The following is a 16912-nucleotide window of genomic DNA, read 5'->3' as shown; positions in this document are numbered from 1 at the left end:
TGGGAATTAGTCACATTTATTATGGTAATTTTGGTGTGTAACGAATTGAAGCAAAATGTTGAGAAATTAATTTGGACAACTTTTAACTGGGATTTTTAAATAGAGGAGCTAAAGAGTAAGTTATTTTTCTGCTGTACATATACCCTATATTACTGTAAAATCTCATCCAAATCCGTTCAGTAGTTTTTTCGTGATAGAGAAACATACAGACATCCATCCTCACAAACTTTCGCATTTATAATATAAGTAGGAGATAGTCAGGGGCCCTATTCCGCCTTTTTGCAATTATGAGAATTCTAATTGAAGGACGGTTTTGATAGCCGTATAGGTAAATAGAGTTTTTTTTGAATCTTACCTATAAGGCTATGAAAGTTGTCCTTCGATTAAAACGCTCGTTATTGCAAAAAGACGGACTTGCCCCCATAGATGGAATAGGACCACTTGATTCTATATGTAGTTTGTTAAATTTTATCTACATAATGTCGAAGGTTGAAAGGGTTATTTACTTAAGCGAATTATTTTCGAAAAAATTTAACTAGGTTAAAAAACAGAAAAAAGAGCTGATTTTAAATATTGATGAAAATTTGTGTCGCAAAAAATCTCGCTTAAGTCAATTAGTCTTTCACTCGCCCGATGTATAATATATTAATTTTTTCACGGATAAAGTATCTTTAATCCAGTTAAAACTTTATTCTACAGAAATAAATACAATAAATCTTTTAAAAATGTTAACCTGCATCCGCGTTCGTTTTACAGCTCGACTATTTTTTTGAAACAGTCCTGCAGAACAATGGTGTTTTGGAATTATTCCAACAATAAAACTTTCAGTTAGTTTATAAAAGTGCTCACGTTGGTCTATTAAAATCATTTGATTGTTAGGATTGTGTTTTATAATGTGTTCTGTAATATTCGCTGCATCGTTTGCTTTGAATTTTGTCATAATATCTTCACAAGTAAGTATTACAATAAAATAAAATAACAGTCAGACGAACACATAATTATAGATTTAAATATCTTATCCTTCTAAGTGGGTAGGTATCTATAAATAATTTACCGAAATAAATCTCAAACATTTCAAAGGCACAATAATAATTTATCAAAAAGGTTCAGTGGTGCAGGTCGAGGGGTCCTATACCGTCTACGGGGGTAAATCCGTCCTATTGCAATTACGGGCGTTTTAATAAAAAAATAGCTTTCATAGACACGAAGGTAAATAGGAGAATTTTAGCGCTTTCGATTAGAACGCCTGTAATTGCAAAAAGGCGGTATTGCCCTCGTAGACGGAATAGGGACCCTGGCCTTAATAATATAATAATATCAGCCCTGTATTATATACTTGCCCACTGCTGAGCACGGGCCTCCTCTACTACTGAGAGGGATTAGGCCTTAGTCCGCCACACTGGCCTAGTGCGGATTGGTAGACTACACACACCTTCAAAATTCCTATAGAGAACTTCTCAGATGTGCAGGTTTCCTCACGATGTTTTCCGTCACCGTTAAAGCGAACGATAAATTCACACATGATTTTAGAAAAGTCAGAGGTGTGTGCCCTTGGGATTTGAACCTGCGGACATTCGTCTCGACAGTCCGTTCCACACCCAACTAGGCTATCGCCGCTTATACCCTGGCTTTACTTTAAGTTATTCCTAAAATCTAAAGTAGTTTTACCAGCACAAGGCCGAATCAGTCTCCAGTCTATAATTATTTTGACACTCGTCTTGGGAATTAAACCTTGTTATTTGAATCGTTATTATATAATCACAAAGACTGTTCTAATTTAAAGAATTTTGTGTCTAGAAATTTCGATTCTAACAAAGAGAAATTAATTTATTTAGTGATTTACGTAAATAAGTTAAGTTTTGTTTTAGAAAATACGTTATTCGATGTAACAAAGCTATTTGTTTCCTCAAAATCCATCAGGTCTTTGTTTTATCTGGTATTGTTAAGTTAATTAAGGAGAAAACGCTGTGTCCTAAAGATTTATACGAATCTCTTTTGTAGTTTCGTAATAATTATGTTTAGGCATCAGAAAACTAGAAAACGTGTTGAGATACTATTATTTCACCATATGTTCGTAAAAGTTTTACAAAATCCTGGTCATATTAAAAAGAAGCGGTCCTGTATGAAAATGTTTTTTGCTGTTTAAATATCAGCTTTGGCATTTAAAATTTTAAGAAATTTTTTAGTACGGTTCGATAATAATATTTTTAAAATATGTTAAATTTTATATCAAAAAATATGTTTTATGCATTTTCAGTCTGTTTTTATTCTTTTAGGATCATTCACGCCTTTATGGTGGTGGAGAAGGAAGTATCAACGCGAATACCAATATAGCAAACAGAAATCAGGTAAAAACATTTTTTATTCATGATATTCTTAGTAGCTAAATGAATCATAAGATGTTTGATTGTGTGATGATTTTTCGAACATTGGCCTTAAATTTCGAAAGTCCATTTTTCAAAGCTAAAAGCTGTTGGTACGTTAAAATAAACTTTAGCAAACATTATAAACTTCACTGTAGTTTATTCCAAATCTTGGCAGCTTTAATGTGAAGGATTTTAAGAAACAGCTCAGACTAGTTATTGTACAATTTCACATTGAAATCAGACACGTCTTGTCTTGAAAACTGAGTTTATTGAATTTAAATAATGGCAACTATTCTTATTTTTAATTAAGTCTTCGTCTATATTTACTTGATGTGAAGTGTCAATCAGTCTGATAACATTGGTAACAAGTTGGTGATATTCATATTATTAACTTTTAATTAGATATCTATTACACCGTCTACATATATTACAGAGTAGATAGTCGTGAATAGTCGTAATTGTCCAAATAGTCGTAATTGTTTTGTTCTAAAAAAGTATAAAATACGCAGAGGTTCTAAATGAGGATTTATAGTAATTTATTTGTTTTTGGTTTATTTTACAAAAACAAGTTGGATTATTATTGCAGCGCAGAATATAGAATTATGTAAGAAGTAGTAACCAGCTGCTTTTGAACAAGAAATTCAAGCATTCTAACAAATAACAACTCGAAAACATTATAAATTAACCAACGGATAGCAACGATTAAAAATCCACCAAATTTGCTTTGAATTCAGTTGCATTTGGTTTGCTCAGCATTGGTAGACAAACAGTACTCATATTTCTAGAACTAAACGTTTGCTAGTTGCATCAAACGTTTGTACATATTTTTTTTGCATACAGAAACAAACATGGTCGTTGATGTGTGTACATCACGAGAGGAATAGAGGAATAGCTAATAGCTAGTTAATAAATTACTACTTTCATAGAAAACGAAATTAATAGAATAAATATATAAATATGTAGTAATAAATGCAGTTCAATTTAATTCTTATTTTCCACAGATACCTCAATACAACATAACGTACATAGACAAAGTAGAAAACCCACTGCGAGTGCCAGTTATCAAAGAAAATTTTGAAGAACATAAAGTAAGACGGAAGCCTATCAAGAAATCACCGAAACGAACAATCCAGAAGATAATAAAGAAAAATCGCGTTAAGACCAAAAAGTTTTACATACATTTGATGACACACAAACCGACGCAGTCACCAGCTAAGCCAGAATACGACAATGTTTACGCACAAGAAGAACAGCAGTGGAAGGATGATCAACCGACCACCCAGGCTAATCAGAAGAAAAGACCAAGAAAATGGAACCCTAAATTCGCGAGGTATCCCATGCCATTCCAAAAGATGCAGAAAAGAGACAACTATAGGTATAAAAGGGATGCAGATAGGAATATGTACATACTAAATGACTTAGATGAAATTGAATTTTTAAGTAGTGACAAGGATTATCATGTTGTAAATGCACACGTTAAAAAGTATTGGTAACAATGATTAATGGTTACTTAATACATTTTTGCACAAGCCAAAGTCATGTAATCTTTGTTGCCCAGATTAAAATATTTTGACTGACTGCTAGAATAAAATAAAGTTTTTAATTTACGTAATATTAGGTTCGATTATTGCTACAATATACGCTACAAGTGAATTTGGTCAGCACTTTAATGTTAAAACGTGACTAAGAAGTTGTACTTCATTAGTATAAAACTACTTGTATAAGCTCTGGAATTAAAGCACGTAAGGCCGTTGGTGCTGTGCCTGACTTCTCTCCGGTCATCTTAGATTGCCGTCTCACCTGACTATGAGCGTGGAGGAACGGAAAGTGCACCTGTGTATTGCGCACACACTTTTCCACTTTAATATTTCCTGCGCACCTGACTGTTAGCCGAAGTTCGACAAGAAGAAATATAAGTTATAAAGGTCTGGCATTCCTATATAATCCATAATCAATTACATATTATACATATTGATGTATTTGTCACTTTTAGTAATATAATATTGTGTCTATTGGATATATTTAGTTTAATGATGGTATAAACAAGTTTTATAATTTAATGATTTTTATTTAAGAGTTGATGATAATATAATAAAACCTACTACGTCATTCTTATTCTATTGCAACAGCCACATATAAAATCATGCTTTTTCCTGTTTAAAACGTAGGCTGAGTTGTAAAACAATTACTTTTCGCCAGTCATTTATCCCATGTAATACGGAGCGAGCCTAAATTAATTTATCATAATCATATTATTGGCACTTTTTCTGTTACAAATGTGAATTATCCTAATAATATAAATGGGACTATTTTTGTTAGTTTTCACTCAACGTTTTCATAGAACTCTTCGAATATCCTAAATAGCTAACCTAGATTTCAATACATCGGATTTCTTAAAAATAAAGCTGTTCTTTGCAAAGTCAGTAAACAATTGGCCCTTTTACATTTTCAGTCCGACTTATTGGCGCACGAACTTCCTTTGTATGAAAGGGAAGAAATATTTATAGATAAGAATAAAATGAACGGAAAATACGAACATTTCAACTCGAGAGCTTTACAGATTTGTTCTCTTTCTGATGCCATTTTTGGGCCGCCTTTGATAGACATTGGAGTCATTTCGACAGTTTTCTATGTCTGTGCTTTACTGTCGCTAAATTCTTTTATGTTTTTGTTTCAAGACTTTCTTTTAGGGTCGGGATTAATCTTTTAATTAAAGGGTACAATGTCATTTAATCTGGTTAGGTGTGGATGCAAAATCACAGAAAACTTTACAATAGATATTATGAAAGTTAATTAGAAGCAGAAATACATTAACAGCACACAGCACATTAGTGTAAATTAGATAATATTATGGTTTTTTTCAATCATACTGAAATCACTTTATGCGAATTACGTGAAGCTCTTAACATTAATGAGCAACATGGCGCATTTTTATTAGTATTATGAAAATAACTGAATCGTGACTTGATTACTAATGCTAAAAAATATTTCAAGTAAAATAAATAAGTCTCTTAATAAAATATCTGTAAAATGCATGATTAGACTTCAAATTGAATGTATAATATTTGTTTTTCGGTTTAAATAAATTCTAAATAAAGATATATAAAGTTGGAAAAGTTGTGTTTTGAAGAGCTACAAAAGACGCAAAAAATTATGTGGATTTAAATAGCTATTTATTAATGCATTTAAATATATTATTAAGAATTAATCGATCGATCATCGTGTAGGAAAAATGGGTATTAGAAGTAAAAATCTTATTCTGTTCTAAAAGACTATTTCGAATTTAAAAATCTTAAATTGCCAAAATTCTACTTATAGAAACACTAATTAAAGTTTGTGATAAGTACGCTATTGATAGATATTGTCTTTTTTCTGAGAGTCCCTCATTATAATTTAATGAAATAATTAAAATAGCTGGAGACTTAGAACATGAATGATAGTCTAATTTAATTAATTTCATGTCTCTTATAAAAGAGTGTTATTTTGTTAACAAGTTACAAAAATCTGTTTTTACGTAAATAGCTAATTATATTTTAAATAGTAAGTGAAAGTCATGTCGTTTAAAAGGTAATAACAACATCATGTTTTATTTATAACTTTTGGCTACATTTTTCTACATCGATGTAGATGTTTTATTAGAATTTATAAGGAGTTTTAGAGAGAAAATATCTATTTTTTTACCACGAGGTCCCAAAAGCTTTGTATGTAACTTAGCCTACGTTTTAGATTTTTTTTGACAAAAATAAATTCAAATTATTACTCCGCTGCTCCGTGAAAGGACAAACGAACATACCCTGCATTTATATTATCACATTAAAATGGATTATCTCAGACTAAACTAATAGTCCTCATTGTTTACATTTCATTAACATGGATTTTGCTGATATATTATTTAAATTAGAGATTACCACATTTCAAAATGATATTAGTAATGGGATTAGACTGGAAATAATTTAAGGTTTGAGTAAACAGCAAATAGAAACTCGTTATGTACGTAATTTAGGCTTTTTGTAGCCTTGTCTGGGATTATGATGTTTAAATATACAATACTAGCTGACCCGACAGACGTCCCGTCTTAACTATGAATTTGCAGCGCGCATTCTGTCAATCGCTGACAGTTATTTTAAAAAATTGACAGTTATATAAAATTAATATTTTCGTCAAGTTTTCTTAAATTTTATAATTTGCCGCGCAAGTTTTTGTTTTTTTTCTTACATAAGAACCTTCTCCTGACAATAACAAACACAACAAAAAAATTAGTAAAATCGGTCCAGCCGTTCACGCGTGATGGCGTGACCAAGGTAAATAGGGATTCATTTTTATATATATAGATAAGGCTATAAATATATAATTATATCTGAGGGTTACATCTTCCACTGACAATTTGCTAAACAAGACACTAAACACATCTGTATTCGACCGCGCTAAATGGAGACGGCCGAGAAGTCGAGGTTCGTAACCTGTTAGTGGGTAGCTCTCAGCACGGTCGCTTAATTTTCAAGGGTTGCGAGCGCCTAAAGCGCTCACCGAAAAGACCTGTATGTTTGTATAAGCCAACCCTTGTCACGCGAACAAGAGTAAGTCGAGTTAAAAAAAACTACAATTAAAAAAATAGCGGCGTCGGACGTCAATATTTCGTTTTCAAAATAACACGAATTACCTTTTGTGAAATTAATGGTAAGTAAATTGATTCATTGAGCAATCTGCGCTGAAAAAATATAAAATTATTTAATATTATATATTAAAATAAGAGATCTTGCTACAAAAGTCAAAATATTTTATTTTAAATGTACAATTTAATAACGTACTTATGGTTAATTAAGTTATGGACTTATATTAATGTCAAAGACATACATCCAGAGATAGATACTATCTCATTAATTTGTATTTACAACAATAAATCTATAAATCATTATAACTAGTAACAAAACAAAAATACAACGAAATAAATAAAAAAAGCACAACATAACACAACACAAATAATTGTATGGAGTGTTGATGTTACTGTATAATTGGATAATAAAAATGAATGAATGGCGCTAGGCGTTTTGCAGACACTCTTAAATTGTTACAGAGACATGCTACTATGATACTGACAGTTGCCGAAATTGTTGTAGTGTTTCTCGGTGATAAGTTGACAACATCTGCGCAGCGCCTAACTTTATGAGGTGATCACACTTGGATGACTCGAAACTTCTTTTCTATTATTAGAGTAATATAATGACTCAGTCTTAAACTTCTCCTGCTTTGATATCATCTTTGCCCTGTTTGTTCCTGTACTCCCATCCTTGGTATGCGAGGTCTTGTGATTCGTTCTCCCTGAAGGCAATGCCGCCCGAGCCGTATCCATGGTTGCCCTGAGAAATAACATTATAACAAAAGTTTTAGACCAAAATTTATTGTAATTTTTTTATTTTTTTTTTTAACTTTGGTAACTTAACTAATAACACACTGTGAGTTGATGCAAATACTAGGATTTTGTAAGAACTAAGAAATACAATAATGAATAGTGTATATTTCTCTAGAAGTAAAATATATTTCGTTATTAATGTATGATTTTTGACATAATGTCAGTAAAGGTGAAGACGGGTATATGGTTGCATTTAGTAACGCAATCTTAAAATGACCCTGTACATATAAATTTATTGTACACCATTCGACACTACGACCTGCTAAACAATCGCATGCGATTCAAAATTTTAAATATATACTTACAGGGTAGTTATTGTAATGACCGTAATGTTCTGGCGGATGTTCCCGGTAAGGTCCGAGGCCGATGCCCGCCGGACTGTATTGAGGGCCAGAGTAGTGATTCGGTGAGAACGGCGAGGAATTAGGTTTGCAGAACTTGAAGTAGCCGATCACTCCTGTAAGACATATTTATTCAATACCACTAGCATAAATTACGAATACATGATACAGGTGTCAAATCTCAGATAGTTTTAAGGGGCTAATATAACATAAACATGTGGGTTGTCAAGAAGAATACGGAGGTGATATATCCGGTTGTAGATACGGTAATTCATCTATGACTGATTTAAACAGCGGGAGCTTTAACTACACACCGGATCTTGAATTTATCTGAATTAATCATAGTGTAAGTAACGTGTAATTTCATGGAAACACATTTTTGAAATTTACTATTAAATTCATTAACGTTATTCACGAGGTAGTAAGAGTGTATTTAAGTTGTATAAATTACCTGGAACGATGAGGGCCATAAATCCTAAGAACTTCTTGAAGCTGGCAAGTCCAAGGATGAGCGGCAGGAACAACAGCAATTTCAGTTTGAACAGCTTCAGGATCAGCAACATGGGGATGATGAGCTTCTTCAGCTTGTGACGGCCTGTTGGTCATAAATGTTAATTATAATTTTGGTTTTTTTTTGACAGCGTACTAAGTGGACGCAAACAAATCTGTGAATGTTATTTGCCTCTTTATACAAAAATCTTTAAAAGTTAAATGATGTTACAAAATCTATATAGATTTATTATTCTTTTTTTTTAATTTAAACGTATTTAACAATACGTTATTTTTTTGTATTGTATTCTAAAATCATCAGGATTATCGAAACGTGTTACTTATAATACATTGAAAAAATTTAAAGTTTGAACTATTCTCGTTTCATTAAGAACTAATCACATTAATATTGTCCCACATATAAATGTCATAAGACGTCAATTTTCTCATCGTATGAAGAGCAGATTTTCTTTTTATTACTTAAAGGTTCTTGTTCTTGGGATCCCTTTATTAATATTATGTTTTCGTATTGCCCAAAATTAATATTTGTTACTTACGGAAAGGTGGTGCACTTTTATCTTCAATGATGTCCACTTCATCAGCGATTTCATCAAGAAGTCTAGGAGCTATTATGCCGTTAGAAGTAACGTCATCGTCTAATTGGAATTCCAATGCAGTAGACCTTAAAAACCTGCAAAGTGCGAATAGTTTAAGTCACTTAAATCCTTCAGCACCTTGAGAAACATTTGGATGTTTCTAGATTTTTATTGGTACGTCTTTGATAGTTTAAAAGCAACGTAAACAAAAGTCTAAGACATTTGAAACCTAATTTGTTTGGCAGTCTAATACGAATAAAAAATAATTTTGGAGATTAGAAACATTTATAGATAACAAAAGGCAATAATCATTTACGCGTAAACACTAAATCAACGTATTCTTAGTTCTTAGCTCGATACATAAATCTACAAACTCGTAGCTAACAATATTTAAGCAAGATTAAATGCTTGCAAATTACAGGGGCACTATTTGGCACGGGAATTTAGTGCGATGTGCCAAGCAGCCTAAGTTTTACAATGAGATGTACGACTGATTCAATGTTTATTGATAATATAATTTGGTATTACAATCGTCTAACTTAGAAAAGGATATTAATACGAGTATAACTTTGTATTAAAATGAATATTGTATTCAATTTGTAATTAGCCCTGCCAGTAAAACTTGCCATTACTAATAGTTTATAACTGCTTCTGAGCCAATGTGAGAGTAATTAAAATAGTTTTGTGCAAAGTTTACATACAACATAGTGTTTTTAAATACTCTGACAATTCCATTTATTTCTTAGACCGCTGGGTATTTTCGAGATAACATTTTTAAGATGAATTTGTTTCATTCTCTAGAATCCCAAAGGATGTTTTAGAATTTGGATGAAGTTAAGAGTTAAAGTTTTCTTAATTTATTTTTGGAAAATTAGAATTTGGAGCATTTGTGCTCTTACATGGTTTAAATTAAATGCTCTTAAATGGTCTTTTAGTTTGGATCATTCTGGCATAAGTTATTACGATGTATTTTCTACCTCGCTTTTCCTTCGTGTAATTAAAGTACTAAGCACAATAATTGTATAGAAAGTAAAAATATTAGTATAATCTTCCTATAATATAATTTGTTTGTGCATTAGAGCAAAAATGGTATTAATTTTATGTAACTAGATGATGAAATCCTGAATTACCTTTCTATTTTCCTCATTCCGTATTTGACGAGCGCGTCCCAGTCGGAGTCTTCGCTTCTTGGCTGCGAGTCTAGTTGCGGAGGCTCTCTTGTAAGGGCTCTCGCTTGTGACTCTACTTTACGTAGTATGGCATTGTCTGATAGTCTGTAATTAGATTTTTATTAGTTTCAACATATTAAATATTTTATTGAATTTAGTAATCATTATATTAATGCCTTTTATCTGAGTTAGATCAATTTTATTTCAGTGTTTTGTTATTTTATTACAAGTTCAATAGCTGTTTTACTGAATTCGGCAAGCCATGTAGTGATAACTATAAAACTTACTGGTAAGCTTGTTTGTCAAAGAAGTCATCGAAAGACCTCAAAGCCTGAGCTTTGAAACAATCGGCCAGATCGCCGCTGATACACTGCTGTGTGGCTTGCTGGATGTATGGATCCTGGTCTTCTCCAAGACCAAGCCAGTCGAGGAGCCCTCGACCCTGAGCGTTCGGCTGAAATTATTAATAGAAAAAAATATTTATATAGTAACGATATTATATTTGCAAAGCGTGATCAATCGTGTTGTATATTTTGAAAAGTGTGAAAGTCTAAAGCAATAGAAGACAAAGTAAAAATTCCATCATAGCACTTCATTATTAAATAAAATTGTTTACCAGCTAGTAATTACAATAAAAGTCATTCAAATTCAAATTACCGATCGTCCGTGGTCCCCACCGAAGTTGAGCGACCTGCCTTCGGTGTGTTCTATGGGCGGCTGGTCCGGTAATCTGATGCCTCCTTCTCCCCGCGACTGCAGCGCCAAGATGGCTGCTATAGCCACCATCAGCCAACGAGCTTGGTACATCGTGGTTCGTGGGTTCTGGAGAAATAAACATGTTATATCATTATTGTAGCGGGTTTGACGATTTTTTTTTATATTTGTTGCATCAACGATAGGAAATCCCAATCCGTAAACTGTATTTAAAAAATGGTAGATTAAGGTAATTGTATACTTCGGATTATATTATGGCTTTAACTGATTTGAAGTTTTTATGTTTAATTTATTTAAAGCTGTATTTTCAATTATAATTATTTTACAACCGTTTTATTTCTAATTTCAATGAATGTTTATTTATAGTTTGAATTACCAGCTCTTTGTATACAGTTTTCTATTGCGCAACATTATTATTTACGCTTACAAAGACTTTAAAAGACGTTACGACGTCTTCACATCGCTCTCCTACTTGAATTTATTGTCTGTTCAAGTACACAATATGTTTTCCACGTTAACGATTTTGTAAGTAGAGCTGCTAATTACAGAATCTGTTTATAAGATTAATAGAATGACTCTGCCGATTTTTTTGATGTATAGTATTGTATTTTGTATGTTAAGAGGAATTATTGCCTATAATATATAATTGGTTTTAAACATTATCTATTTACAAATATGCGTGTGACGGAATAAAAAAAATCTTATTTTCTGTATTTATAAAATTGTGAAGACATCAATATTATGAATTACTTTTATTTTGCTTAACGAAAGCCCTCCAATATATTTTTTTAGCTATCTGCAAATACTACTTCCTTAACAAGTTGGCCACGAAAACCATTAGAACCGTTACTCCAAAATCGATTTTCGGAAACAAATAATTCAGCAATAAGTTTAACAACCTAAACGATTGCTTCGTTAGCAACCTCTTTTCATTTGACGCGAGCGTTCAGTTCAATTACCACACTGAACACTCGTGCCTGCACGCAGCTTTGAACGAAATGAGTTTTCTTTGATGTATTAAATTCCAATATTTTTGATTTGGTATAAAAGGTGGAAAACATTTTTAAAATTGAATTTGGAATTTTCTGCTCCGTTTTTATAAAGGGTTAGGTAGTGGAGCAACTAGGGCACCCGCAATTCGAAACGATTTTAATAAACAGAAATTGTATGTTGTAGATGAATTTATGATTTGTTCATAATATATTCATTTGTTATTGCAACGATCGTCTACTTCGCAGTAGACATGAGCAAAAAGTTATACTTAGGTCAAAGAAATGTGAGGTGTTTAAGTAGCATAGAATTGCTAACTAAGTATCATGAGTCATAACAAAAAAAAAACGTCCAAAAGAAACAAAAGTAAACTACATCGGTCCTGTAGTCAATAGTGATGTCGATATTTCCTACTTTTACTAGAACGTTCATTTCACTTTCTAGTTTGACAATGCTTTTCCATTACGTGAAGAATTTACTTGAATAACTGAATAAATTGTCATTGCATTCATATTCAAGTTTGAGAGGTGTTCAGTTCTTTTCTTCGTAATCATAGAAGTATAATTTCTGGTTGTAGTTGTTTTACCTGGTTACAATAGACTTCTTGACTGAATCTGGACTTTACAATGTTTAAAAATCTTTAAGTTATTAGATCATTCTTTTATAACAAAGTATTCGTCAAGCATCATAAGCTCAGTAGTATTTTTTTAATGCTGTTTAGAACGGATAGGGTATCGACCTGCGGAAATTGATTGTAGACGATGCATTGAGATTTGTATTAAGATTAACTTGAAGACTTAACAATAACTAACTATAGTGTTCATTTAATATCTATAAATTATCAATTAGCTATATTATTAATATACCTATCAGAATTAAGCATTCAAACATAAAATCAGATAACTAAGACATATGCTTAGAAAACTAGCACTTGGTCTACGTCTTCAAACACATGAAAAATATTACTAATTGTCTGAACCATTTATATTAAAAACACTATTCAAATCAATAGGACACTTACTTAAATCAATTCATGTTTAAAAATGCGGCAAAGCACATTTCAGCAGAGAAATCCACAAGCACAAAAACAAGCAGAGCGCGCGTGAGCGAGACGCAATGCGCGGCCGGGCACTGCGTACGAGTAACGGTCTACAGCAAATAGGTTACAGAAAGACGTGACGTCTGACATTATTAGTTTCTGTTCCTTTTGCAAACACATGTCTATCAGGTTTGAGAAGAGAAGTAGTATAGAAGCTAAGGCATGTACACGATATTGCTTTGGCATCCTTAAAAAAAATATTAAATGACAAATATATAAAGAGAACCCGTGCCGCGCTTGATATACTGACGTCGCGCAAGTATAGGACATAGGGCAACTTGCATGATGCCTGAATTATACCTAGAATCTCTCTAAATGAGGTCTTAATTAAGCGAGATAATTCGATAAAGACTAGAAGAGAAAAATAAGAAATATATTCCAAGAATGGGGCTGCTCCAATTGTTGTTGGTAGTAAATAGGCTAACGTATAAATTTGTAAGTGGCGTGAAATCTCTGTTACTCTCATTTAGTATTATAATTGAACTGAATATTTCTTCCTATTATACTGATAAAATACTTTTATCTAGTAAATTATGTTCCTATAATACCGAAAAAAATGTTTTATCTAGTAAATACCTCATACGTTTCAATTCTTTAAGTTCAATTATGTCACTACATAAAAGTAATTTATTCAGTATTTGAACGACACTCAAACAGGCATGATTATCTTTTTTAAATACCGTTAGTATCAGATATAAAAATAAACCAAAAAGTTTGAAAAAAAAACCGGTTGTTGAAACTTATATGTCGTTTTACTGAAAATGCTAAAAAGATTTTTTCCTCATACTAAAGTTACGTGTTAATGATTCTTACTATATAGGGAACTTGGAATTCAGAAATATAATGTATAGCCTGTAGATTCAATTATGTTTAAAAAAAGTACAATACAGATGTTTTATTCTTTCCGTGATGTTTTCACGTGATTTGAATGTTCAATTGTTTTGCCATTCATTCAATATGACATAGTATAATGTTGGATGCGGCATAAGTAATAAGGAATATATCGGCATAGACACCATCAATAATTGATGATAAAGATTAGATTCAAAAACTATATTAACTCTTAAAGTTTAAAAGATTACTGTAATAATAACCCTTAAACATACATTGATCTATGTGACTGTACTAATCAGCCTAATTGGTTAATAGAACTGGTAAACCCAATGCATTTAATAAATACCACACCAAATACCTATTATATAAGCATTATTATTGCACATCACAAGATATTAAATGGGCTGATTGTTATCAAATACAAAGAGACTTGGAGAATTATATAATGATACTTTGACTACTTATATGAATGAATTTAATTGTACCTATAAAGGATTATCTGAGTATATTACGTTGACCTAGTATATGCCAATCGAATAAATTTTATTAAATTTTAAATGCATATTTTAGTCGTGTAATATCGATATTTTTTTTAGTTATTACATTTTACCGTCGTTAAAGCAAATTCAAATGCCAACAAAAGCAAACATTGGAACAAATGCAGCTAAAAACGATAACTCTCAAACGAATTTCAAATCTCTTAGTAAGCATATAAACGAAACAACATACATAGTCTAAAAATAATGATATGCGCGATACCACATCCATAAACAGTTTTGCAAATCCATGTTCTTGACCTACAAAGCGGAGCGCACGTAAGGACTCGTCCACTTTCTCCCGTCATATTGTCTACATTAGTCCCCAGTGGAGCACGAATGTCGTTATGAGCTATGCATGGGACATACAAATGAGGTAAATGGGACCTTAATGGGGGTGGACATTAAAAATAATATTTTGGGGAAATATAAAGATTTTGAATACTCAAGAGATTATATTTAACGTCATGTTGTATTAGTTCATGCGAGGACAGATGTTGACAAGTAAATGGAAAGACATAAAATGGGAAAGATTACACTTATTTAAGTGAGAATATTATATTTTGTATGTTATGTGTTATGAACCCTGCAAAGCATATATGTAAACATGATTATAAGAATATCTTAGATAAAAAAACGTTGGGATGAATTATAATTTACTTCAAAAATTACGTTATATCGATTAATGAAAAAAATGGTTTTGAAGAAGATTGGTAATTAAATATTGTTCGACTGATTTGAATATGGAGGTGTACATTGATTAAAAATAACTAGTCTACATGTAAAAATTTTACGTGTTCTTACAAAACACTAGTGCATTACTCGGGTAGGATGAATGAATGGAAACGATGACGAACGAAGAGAAATGCTACTTTAAGAATTATCTGATGATATATTATTATATAGTATTACAAAAATATTTTTTAGGCCTTGCTATTTTTTCCCGGTTATTTTGAAATTAAAAATGACTTACCTTATTAAAAAAAATAACTAAAGTAGCCCACGTTCAATGCACTGGCCGATGCAAGCGAGAATGGCTGAACAAACTCAAAACAAGCTTATATAATAAAGAACATAACAATTGCATAAACCTTCTTGGATCCGTTTTGTATCAGTCTGGGCATACAAAATAGTTTATGCGATTATGAACTTTAATATAAAGCAACAAAATTTAATATCGAAGGGCAAAAAGACGAACCCCCGAACTAATGTTTGTGCTACGCGCGAAATATTTCTTTAAAGGAAATTGAATTTTAAGATTAGAAGGTTAAGATAGAATTTGTAACGGTTTTCTACCTACAGAATAAAGTTTCAAAGAAGGTAACGCAACTTGGGATATCCCAGACACTGTTCGCGCAGTTGTAAAGTATGGCGTCGACATCTTCAATATATTTAGTTTATAATTAGTTACACAAGTGGCTCATCGTAAAATACGAACCAAATCGTTCCTGGATAATGTTTGAAAAAATATCTTTTGCCAATCCCACATTTAAGGGTTAGAGATATTATTATGCAAGTAACAATGGCGTATATTTAATGGTTTGGTATCTGTGGTATACCTATATTACTGAATCACTGATTGACACAATGATTATAGTAAAAAAATGTAATGTGTAATAGTCTGTATTATGAACTGAATCCAATAGTTAATTTTAATCATTTAAAATATTTAGTTTTTTAATCATTTGATTAATTTTATGTTTCTTACCTTTCAGTCGTGAAGAGTTTTCCATTCTTCCCTCTGTCTGATTTATTATTAAAAACTTTTTGTATAATTAACAATTCAAAAATATTTACATATAAAGCGTTCCCAGTACAGTAAATAATTTGTAAATAGACAATCTCAAGATAAGGCGCTTATAAATAAAATAATACGGACCGTGTATTTACACAAATTAATTCATAAAAAAATATCTTTATAATTTTTTGTACAAACTAAACAATAAATATAATAAGTCTACATCCACTCTTTCTTAGCTCGCACTACGCTTGGATCCTGGTAGTGCTTACACAATTTGGTTCATGGATAACGTGACGTATAAACCGTCATATCACAATGTGTTTTGACATGTCCAAATATAAGCAATAATGACGTCTTAACGGACCTTCATGCTTTTATGTCCGACATAGGGCGTAGTTTGGAGGAGCAGACAGCAATATCCGATTGGAATATAGGCATTCGATTTTTGAAAAATCTGTTAGATTACGATGTTTCAGATTATAGTATTTAAATCTATATTGAGGAAAGCAGAACACTAACGTTCTGTGCAAATGTTAAATGTCAACTTGTCGACAAGAAACACTACACTGCTATGAAATGGTCAGTCTTCTTGTATTGCTATTTACAAGAGAAATCTACGTTTCCTAT

General features: G+C 31.8%; 2 protein-coding genes across 3 annotated transcripts; one reads left to right on the top strand and one right to left on the bottom strand.

Moving 5' to 3' along the window:
• The first annotated feature begins 843 nt into the window (after positions 1-843).
• Positions 844-4677, top strand: LOC115455482. The gene is made up of 3 exons (XM_037439801.1): positions 844-953; positions 2277-2348; positions 3368-4677. Exons 1-3 carry the CDS (start codon positions 894-896, stop codon positions 3857-3859), a joined length of 624 nt encoding a protein of 207 aa, XP_037295698.1. The 5' UTR covers positions 844-893; the 3' UTR covers positions 3860-4677.
• Positions 4678-7126: 2449 nt separating this feature from the next.
• Positions 7127-15591, bottom strand: LOC115449455. Of its 2 annotated transcripts, none has more exons than XM_030177286.2 (8): positions 15518-15591; positions 11029-11193; positions 10659-10825; positions 10333-10476; positions 9164-9297; positions 8569-8712; positions 8082-8233; positions 7127-7723 (listed from the first exon to the last, which is right to left on the bottom strand). In XM_030177286.2, the coding sequence occupies exons 2-8, from the start codon at positions 11176-11178 to the stop codon at positions 7598-7600; spliced, it is 1017 nt and encodes a 338-aa protein (XP_030033146.1). In that variant the 5' UTR covers positions 11179-11193; positions 15518-15591; the 3' UTR covers positions 7127-7597. The 2 variants fall into 2 exon arrangements, with proteins under 2 accessions (XP_030033146.1, XP_030033147.1); XM_030177287.2 differs by lacking the exon at positions 15518-15591 and adding an exon at positions 13097-13211.
• Between the last annotated feature and the right edge of the window lie 1321 nt (positions 15592-16912).

This window comes from Manduca sexta, chromosome 18 (assembly GCF_014839805.1).
Source record: "Manduca sexta isolate Smith_Timp_Sample1 chromosome 18, JHU_Msex_v1.0, whole genome shotgun sequence".
Classification (NCBI taxonomy): domain Eukaryota; kingdom Metazoa; phylum Arthropoda; class Insecta; order Lepidoptera; family Sphingidae; genus Manduca; species Manduca sexta.
This window is presented reverse-complemented; position numbering and strand designations above follow the sequence as displayed.

Bases quoted from the DNA above. Each gene is read 5' to 3' on its own strand.
- LOC115455482 (XM_037439801.1), top strand. From the start codon at position 894: ATGTGTTCTGTAATATTCGCTGCATCGTTTGCTTTGAATTTTGTCATA. The intron at 954-2,276 runs GTAAGTATTACA...TTATTCTTTTAG, and splicing joins TTGTCATAATATCTTCACAA to GATCATTCACGCCTTTATGG. The intron at 2,349-3,367 runs GTAAAAACATTT...TATTTTCCACAG, and splicing joins ATATAGCAAACAGAAATCAG to ATACCTCAATACAACATAAC.
- LOC115449455 (XM_030177286.2), bottom strand. From the start codon at position 11,178: ATGTACCAAGCTCGTTGGCTGATGGTGGCTATAGCAGCCATCTTGGCG. The intron at 8,713-9,163 runs GTAAGTAACAAA...TATGACCAACAG, and splicing joins TAAAAGTGCACCACCTTTCC to GCCGTCACAAGCTGAAGAAG. The intron at 8,234-8,568 runs GTAATTTATACA...TATGTCTTACAG, and splicing joins TATGGCCCTCATCGTTCCAG to GAGTGATCGGCTACTTCAAG.